The sequence below is a fragment of the Talaromyces marneffei genome, chromosome 4 (assembly GCF_009556855.1).
Source record: "Talaromyces marneffei chromosome 4, complete sequence".
NCBI classification, from domain to species: Eukaryota; Fungi; Ascomycota; class Eurotiomycetes; order Eurotiales; family Trichocomaceae; genus Talaromyces; species Talaromyces marneffei.
The window spans coordinates 1,485,613-1,494,533 of record NC_072351.1 but is presented as its reverse complement, the minus strand read 5'-3'; the positions used below and the strand labels follow the sequence as shown (position 1 = coordinate 1,494,533).

Below are 8,921 nucleotides of genomic sequence, written 5' to 3'. Positions count from 1 at the left end.
CGTTTCGGATGTTTTCGAGGACAAAGGAAATGATGAGGATTACATTCTCGATGAACTCCTTTCCCAGTGTTGGACAATGACCATATATAAGGAGTATGCAATATTGATGAGACCTTAATTCCGTGAGCTTCGTCGGAATAGTCGATATCTTGCCCTTGCGGTGGCCACTCGGCGAGCCCAGTGGCTTGCGCCTTCATGTTCATGAAAAACTTGAGTTCGCAAATAGAGAACATTGCTGTCGTGGATTTGAAATGGACGGCACCATTTCTGAACGATGAGACTGATGCATGGATTCGCCAATGTCCCTGAGATCTAGTTCAAGAGGATTTAGAATAAAATGACTCTCTTCAATATACATTCGACTAGTCTCTCCTGTGTAGTGATGTAATGGATAAATATGCCTTTCGAAATATGCAAACGTCCCGAAGATAGTTAGACCTTAACATAGCCGATGCAGATTAGTCCATAAAATCAGCTCGAAGGATCTTCTCCTGGAAGAAATCCGGTTTGTTCTGTCGTGGTTCCCTGGGAATTTCGCGGGTGGGTTGCTCCATGATGGCGATGGACGCAGATCGCTGGTGAGCATGAGGATCATTTAGGCCCATTAGGGATGGTTGCAAGTGTGAAGAGGCTGGATATGAACCTCCGACAGAAGGAGCCCGTTCGGCTCTTGTCCGGAGGGCGGCGGACCAGTTGAAACCCTCGCCTAGAGGTCGCCAAGAGTGGTCAGATCTCTCATTCTTAAGCTTTTGGGTGCTAATGCCTGCAGCAACCGCAGAAGAAGACGATGAAGACAAGGAAGGATTATCTTTTGAATAAGAAGAACTAGTCGACGAGGCAGTATAACGCCGCGTCACCAAAGGAGATGATCCAGAAGAGGGATATCTACCATTTCCAGATCCGCTTCCTCCACGGACATCTCTCAATGCCTGAGCGCCGAAGGAGACGCGTCTAGCAATTGGAGACGCCGAATTGTTGGCAGGAGAATGCTCAACATCCTCAATGGCGTCTTCGCAACTCTCTGAGCTGGAGAGACTGTCACGGCGACCTGCATAGGCGCCAAAAGGTGAGGGCTGAGTTGGTGAACCAGAGAGGCCCAGTGTGGTTATTGACATCCGTCGTCGGCCGGACTGAGCATTGGCAGCGGCGGCCGTTGTGATCGGGTTAGGAAAGGAAGAATTGCCTGTCGAGCTGTTCATGTTTGAATTGTTTGGTTTCGAGAAGAAATCACCGAGGGAGGCCGGGTTTAAAGAAAGGCGACGCCCGGAAGGTGGAGAGGTGGAGGTTGGAGAATGAGTTCGATCGCTAGACATGATTGGGCCACAATCAAGGATAAACGAAGACTGGGCAAAATCCAAGGGCTCGAGGAATGTCGTTTCTGAGCGGAGAATAAATTGCAGCTTTGATAGCGAGATAGGGGCAGCAAGCTTTCTTTCTTCTTTTGGCAGGATCAACGTAGAAATCGTATGGCGAAATGGTTCAGGCCATGGCGCCGTGACGTCAAGGATACGATTGTTTCCGAATTGCTAGATCGGACGGGAGTCAGCCAAAGAGTGAGCAGATCGAACAAGGTATGAAGTCAGGTGTGGGAATCAATAGAGGATGGTAGGTTTTCAATTTTTTGAAATATTAGTAATTCGCTGAGCGATGGGGGAGTTGGGGGCGGTTGAGTTCATGTCGAGAAAGCACTGAAAGCAGATCCAAGGTACAGAGAATATGGGGGAAGTGTGACCCTAAAAATACGTGGACGGTTGCTTGGGTGGAGGAGTATGGAGATCCCATCATCCATTGAGGATTGCGGAGCCAGGGAATACGTACTAGCACCCAGTAGGTTTGTACACCGCACAAGAGTTCTGTTTTGAAGGAGGTGAAGTAGAGGAGAAGAGAGAGGAAGGAGAGACAGAAGGAAATGAGAAGAGAAAAAGAGGAAAGTGTTTGCATGATGTATTTTGCCTTGTATGAATGGATGGGAGGGAAGGTGCAGGCAGGCGGGCGGGGGAAGGAAGGAAGCACGGAGCACAGTGCGTGTGCGTCGTGGAGAGATGCAGCCAATGGTCGGCGCCGAAACAGTGCGTGTGGCATGTGCATTCGAGCGTCTCTACGTAGTAATACTCTGACACACACACTCTCTCTCTCTCGCCCTCTCTACAAGGCTATAATGGCATGTTATTTTCTGGTTCTACATACATTATCGTACCACCGACAATGCAGCCAATTGACAACCGATACAGCCAGTGCCCAATGCACGACTCGGCATCAAGCGCTGGTTGAAGCTGTACTCTGGAGTAAGCTCTGATATGCGACTCGACTGATTAGGGTTAGCCGCGGCACTAAGAAGGTACACCGTAGCCGCATCCGGCTTAGCGGCAGACCTGGCGACTTTCACGTCACTTCATGCTTCATTCCTTACATAAGACGCTTGAGACAGTGTCAACAATGCGTTCAACGACTTTGTCCTTGTCCAAAAAGCTCCCCAGGATGAATAGACACAATCTACAGCACGTTGACAAATGCTCAAGGAGAGATCTCTGTTGTATTCGCCGTGAGCTAGGACTGTGTTCTTGCAGTCATTCGGAATAATCAGACTCGCCACGAGTCTATGACGTGAAATCCATCAAAAAGAAGACCATGGGGTTGAATCCATCACCATCGAATCGTACTTCGGTGTCTGGTCGAAACCTTAACATAGTAGGTGTTTAACGATCTCGGCGAATTAGACAGACCTTATTTATGATGGTAATATAGTCCACGATCCAATAGTATACATCCAAGTGATATGATTGACATACATCCAACCCCGCACTTTCTACCCCGGAATGGATGATGCCGGTCGGTTGGCGTCACCTAGCTGTGTTCCATGGGATGCTAGACCTCGAACCCTTGATCCTAGCTTGCTTGGCTTTTGAGGAGTGAGGGATTGATTTGTGATTTGTAGAGTGTTTATCTAAACTACTTAGCGAAAGTTAACTAGTTAACTAAATTAATATAACAGAAGAACAGAGGAGATAACAACCATCAGTGCTGATTCGATGCTTAAATTGAATCGAATCAGGCACATTCCACATCCAGCAATTTTCTCAAGTATGTTACTTTCATGCGATTGTAATAAAGATCCTTGGTCTGCCTTGTACATGCACAACAATTGGTTCGATATGCCATAACATGTGATCCTCTGTCCGTATTCCCATGTGCATCATCTCTATCTACGAAACATTCCCATGTGCTTGACTGGTCCATGAGAGGATATGGGCCTCACTAGTCGACTTGAATGTTATTATCTCTATTTCGTATGTCTAGATAGTTCAACAGGCAATGCAAAAAGAAGGGTATATCGTTTGCATTGAAGACAAGAGACATGCCCTCTCTAAATCACTGGCTGGCTAAGCGCGAACGAAAAGAAAAACACCCCATAAATGCGAACGAGAAAGAAACAAAGAACACTAAACATGTTGTATGCTTGAGATAGAAAAAATAAAACAATAGGCCTGCTGATTCCCTCCCGTTATCTGTATATGTACCCAGGTCCCCAATGATATTTTTGGGTAGAAAAAAAACCCACATCACCGATAATCGTGTACGTATAGACATTTGAAAACAAGTATTCATAAAATCTTGTCCAATAACAGAAAAGACATAAACGCCTTCTCTGTGTTCGTAAAATCGTAGACTGAGGAAGGAAGTTGCTCACGGCGTTGCTCCTTCCCAGTACGGTACCTACATGTACCACTGCCCAATCGCTCTTTCCCGTCAAACTTGACTACGACACCCCCATACAAACATCAACCTCCCCCCAACTTCAATAATTATTCGGCTTTCATTCAGGACGACATAAAGCTGTGGTTGGTCAATATGGTCCCTGGAATCTGGGTCCGTGTTCCCCGCTGGACGGTTTCATATTGGTATGGACATGAAAGAGCTGAGTTAACTTTCGCCCCACGCTAGGCTCAATCTCAGTGCCATCGCGAGCAATCTTGACCTCGCGATTGGAGTTCCACGGATTGCGCAGACCTCGCGTACGATAGAAAGGAACCCTCTCCGTGGAGATCCATTCGATTCGGAACGGTTTACCAAATGTCTGACCACCGTGTACAACATCTCCGCCACCCAGTGCCGCCGCGCTCTTTTCGTTCTTGACATCTTCGACTCCAGCTTCGTTGTCATTCTTCTCCTCCTCCTTCTCGTCATCGTCGTCATTGTCGTCGTCATTATCGCTGTTGTGGCTATTCGCTCCATCCTCGTTATCCTCGTTACTGTGGCGATCGTCTTCGGATGAATCCGCTTCCCAGAATATCGTTCCACGCGCTGAGTCGTCAATAATTCGCCCTTTCGGAGCTGTTTGCGTTGCTTCAGTAGGAACTACCTCGATATCATCAACTTCACTCGAAGGGTTCTCGGGGCGCAAAGGCGCCTGAAGAACGAGCGCTTCGTCATCCGTGATGGTAGACACCATTCGCGCGTAACCGAAATACTCTCCGGATTTGTTCGCTGAGAAGATCAAATACACGTTGTCCGCAGACTTTTTTAAAGAATTCGTTAGAACAAAACGACCACACTCTTTACATATGAATGGCGAGGAGTCTTACCTCATATGCTCGATTTAAAGCTGCTTCATTGTGAGTCTGCGTCGCCCAGATACCACTTTGACGACTGAGTTCTAAGTCTTGCAATGTCAGACTTTTCACAACGAAGTATCTATCCGGGACTCTGGAGGGCCGTTGTGCACGGCTAACAAGAGACTCATCTACAACCCTCTTCTCCCTGTTCTCTTCTTGACACTGAGCTTCCCCCTCATCGTCGGGTCGAGCTGATAGCGGATCGCTCTGACCTGAACTAGTAGCACTGGCACTTATACGCAAACGACAGACTAACCGCACCCCCTGAAATCTGGAGTCATGAAACCTCGCCACTGCTGCATCACAAGCAACCCCACTCTTATAATTCACAAAAGCACAGTTGCTCTTGGAGATGAGGAACACACTTTCGATGTCGCTTGTCGCATCTTTTGCAAAGTGATCCTTCAGGTCTAGAACGTTGGTCGAAGGGGGAAGATTCCCAACCCATAAAGCGTGTCCTGACTGCTTCGGTTTTCGTGGAGGGCCTCGTGGTGGCATGCTGGGTGTAACCACAAATGATATTCGCGTAGGGGCGTGGCCTAGAACGCGCAGAATGAGTTAGCTATTGTCAATGGTGTGGTGAAGAGTTAACTTTTGCGAGACTTCACATACCTGAACCGCCCAGAGGAGCCTGGGACTGCTCCATACGTGACGACCCGTCGACAATTGTTGAAGAAACGTCGTAGCTTGTCGAAACCCTTCGCATCTCCGGCTCTCTCGTAGTGGAAACCGGTAGCAGCGGAGATTGGCTGTATTCATTATTGAAATTACGTGATTGATCCTCTATGCGCGTATTCAGCGTTGCACCTTGCAGTTCACTGTAACCAGGGTTGTACTGGTGCTGTGTATAGTATGAATAATTGTATCCCGAAGATTGTAGGCGCATGGGCGCTCCAGTCTGACGATGATGATGAGAGCTAGGGTAAGGCGAGTAACCTCCCTGAAGCTGCGAATTCTCATGTATGTACGAACTGTGGTATGGCTGGGAGTAAGGCATGTTGTACATTGTGCCTCCTGGAGTGTTCGGGTTGACGTATGGCATTTGGTGGATTGGATACATCATTCCTTGTGATTGATACGTTGGTACGAACTGCATTTCTACGTTCTGTTGTGAAAACGATCCTGATAAGCCTTGATAAGATGGCAATGCAGATGTCATGTCGTTCATGTTCAGTGTCGTCGGGCTCATTGTTGGGTTTCCAGGAGCAGAATGCTTGTGCGATGCTAGATGATGCTCAGTTGTCGGTTGTGCGGTCTGGCGAGAAAGTCCTGGTGGCTCGATGCTTTGTGTCAGGTCCGCGGAAGGATCACCTTGGTACCTTTGTTAGCACACCGTGCTGTACTCTGATACATATATCACAAGAAGGACATACCTAGAAGGCTTTGTCCCCCCTTGGCCGAGAGGGTTTCTCGCTTTGGTAGCATTATTTCTTCAACAGCCCCATCTCCAGAAGTTTGAGAGCGGTCCGAAGAAACATCGCCCATGGATGCGACCAAAGTGTGAAAAGAATTGACAGCGATGTGTGGTAGTCTTCGTGATTAAGGAGATAAAAGTTAGATCACTTCTTGATCACCGTTTTATCAAACAGGACTTGTGGTTATTTACCTACCTGAACAACGACTATCCCCAACTTCAAGTCTTCGGCTTCGAGATTGTTGACTTCGGGCTTTAGTCTAACATGAGCAATGTGGATGTTAGCAGACTATAGCATGAAAAGTTTTTGACAGTACGAAAGCGAAAAAGAAAACAAGTGATCATAAAAGGCAAAATGGCAATGAATGTCAACTCGCTCAAGAACTTGACATCCCGCCAACCACACTTTCTTCTCGATGAAAGATGGGTAACGCAGTGGCGATCAGTGAGAAATAAGCTTATCTTCATCACACCCTTGACTCGTATATGATGCGGCAGCCTTTTCCATTCCAAAGACCTCAGTATTGAGGGTCTGAGAACTGCCAGAATGAAGTTTATCCGCATCAGTTATAGAGGGGCTATAATATCCGAAAGGCAGTTACAGCGGGCCAGCGAAGCGGGGGTCACAGTGCTTGTTTGGAAGAAATGTATACAGACAGGATGGGTGTGCAATTCACAAGCTTGAAAGGAGGCTTGGAATCGAGGAAGCCTCCCTCCAACGCAAAAGCGATAAGTTCATGCAAGTATTGAAATGGCTTCTGGTTCCGAAAAATGATAAAAACGCGAACACCCGGCGATATGTGCACAAAGTGAGGGTTAAAATGGTTGATTGAGATGCTCGCACAGCCAAACAGCACTACAGGGGCAGAGTGTGATTCTGAGAAAGGCGAATAGGGGGCATTAGAGGCATCTTACCTGATGGAGATTAAGTAAAGGCGGCCTAGCTGGTCCTTTTCTCAGCCACTATCTTGTAGAGGCGCTGTTTCTCCGTGCTTTGGATGGGCACTTGACTCGATTTAACAGTGGACCTGTCGACGTTTAAAGTTGGGGTTCTGATCGTCTCCCTTGTAGACTGAGGCAGGCTCAAAACTGGATACCTTGCGGTTTAAATCGTTTGCCATCGAATTAAGGCAATGACGAGGAAGTGGGACTGAGGGAAATGAAGAAGAATCTTGCGGGATCCTTACCTTTTTTTCGCCGCTTGAGAATTCAAATGTCATCCGAGAGGATACTCGTACAGAGACGTACGTACGGCGTTGCGTTGTGGAAGCAAGATACTCAACTCCGGGCCCAGAGGTCTATTCCTGTTATGAAATAGAGAATCATGAGCCATACAATAACGATTCAATGATGGAGCCAAGTGGAGAGAAGCGTTAAACAGACGGACGGACGCGACTCAAAACTGAGAGGCTAGACCAGCAAGGGCTCTCTTTTCCGCAGAGCTCTTACAAGGCATCAGGAACGAACGGATGATGTTTTGTGAGATCAGAATGAGGCAAGGAAATGCTTTCCTACCAGAATTGATTGGGTCAGGGTAGGGCTGAGGTTTGTTTACCTCGATCTCCACAGCCGTATGCTCACAATTTGGTGGCGAAGATACCGAGTACTGACACGAGCAGAAACCAAGTCTCTGGAGCGATGGGTTAGTAATTTCAGTCTGTATGAATGGGGAATTGGGATCGTGAATAGGACTGACTCCGGTAGAGTTCGGTTGACCCAGGATCCCTACTTCCCAGATGAAATTGGCGAAGGCCGCACTAAGGGACTGCACACATGGAGGCTAGACCTGAATGTGTTGCTGGAGTGTAGTGGAATCTAGGGAGAACTCGAGGTCCACCAGGGATGAATGGACTAGGCTTACCAAATGTTATGATTCATGAAAGAACGATTAAAATAGCGGCGGATGATGTTCTACAACAAACAACAGCCACAATTGATCAGCGGTTTTTGACTCGTTAGTCTCTTGGTGAGGTGCCGAAACTGAGCTCTTTATCTTTGAAGCACAACGTGAGGTAGATTGAGCCACAAACTAAGCTTTCAACGTGCAGATTGACAAGGGAAGCTTGAGAATTTCGCGCCGTTTGAATAACCTATAGGAGAGATAGTTTTGAGAAGAAATGGAGTATCAAAAAGGCAAATTGATGCTAGAGACGAATTTGTGCAGAGTGGAGCGATCAATGTCCCCAAAGGTAATTTATGACAAGGAAGAGAGCACGAGCAAATCGATAATAAAAATGAGGTTAGAGAAGAATGTTAATATAGGAACGTACTTGTTCAATTTCTGTACCTTTCTCGAAGAGTCAAAGGCCTGACCCAACTTATGCAAGCCACCACAAAAAGAAAACACACACACACGCACACACACACATATATATATACATACATACAGTAGTAGCCATGGGGAAAGCGATCTTTTGCCTTACCAAATTAGAATTATTTTCCATTCCTCGACGGCCCACAATTCCGAAAATTAGATGAGGATAAGTCTCCATTTGTTGTTAGTTACTAGTAGTACTGGATTCGGACAGTAGATGTACCTGACAGCTCTTTTTTTTTTTTTTTTTTTTTTGATTGGGTCTTACTACCGAATACGTCGAATACAGAACGCAATTTCTCACTTGAAAAAGACATACTCTGGAGTCTGAAGCCAAGCAGGAGATTGGAGATCCATGAAACGGGTAAATTCTACCTAGGTACAATTACGAAAGTGGCTGACCTACCACTATTCTGAGGACTCTGATTTGTAGATCGGTTTGGCGCTTTCGAGATCGTCTCCTGACTCGACCGGAGTGATTGGTACGATGGGCATGAGCTTTGCGGTGGCTTATTCTATTATGTATATGGCTTCGTCGTCACTTTTCTCTGCCCTTCCATTCTCCTACGAGCCTTCTACT

General features: G+C 46.9%; 2 protein-coding genes across 2 annotated transcripts; both read right to left on the bottom strand.

Annotated features, from left to right (window-relative positions):
* Positions 1-458: 458 nt before the first annotated feature.
* On the bottom strand, positions 459-1,941 carry EYB26_005599 (uncharacterized protein; the record flags this gene model as incomplete). Its single annotated transcript, XM_054264884.1, has 3 exons — positions 459-706; positions 890-1,526; positions 1,819-1,941. 3 exons carry the CDS (start codon positions 1,939-1,941, stop codon positions 459-461), a joined length of 1,008 nt encoding a protein of 335 aa, XP_054120859.1.
* Positions 1,942-3,844: 1,903 nt separating this feature from the next.
* On the bottom strand, positions 3,845-7,148 carry EYB26_005598 (uncharacterized protein; the record flags this gene model as incomplete). Its single annotated transcript, XM_054264883.1, has 8 exons — positions 3,845-4,516; positions 4,584-5,152; positions 5,226-5,924; positions 5,987-6,058; positions 6,129-6,144; positions 6,224-6,287; positions 6,943-6,971; positions 7,056-7,148. The coding sequence occupies 8 exons, from the start codon at positions 7,146-7,148 to the stop codon at positions 3,845-3,847; spliced, it is 2,214 nt and encodes a 737-aa protein (XP_054120858.1).
* Between the last annotated feature and the right edge of the window lie 1,773 nt (positions 7,149-8,921).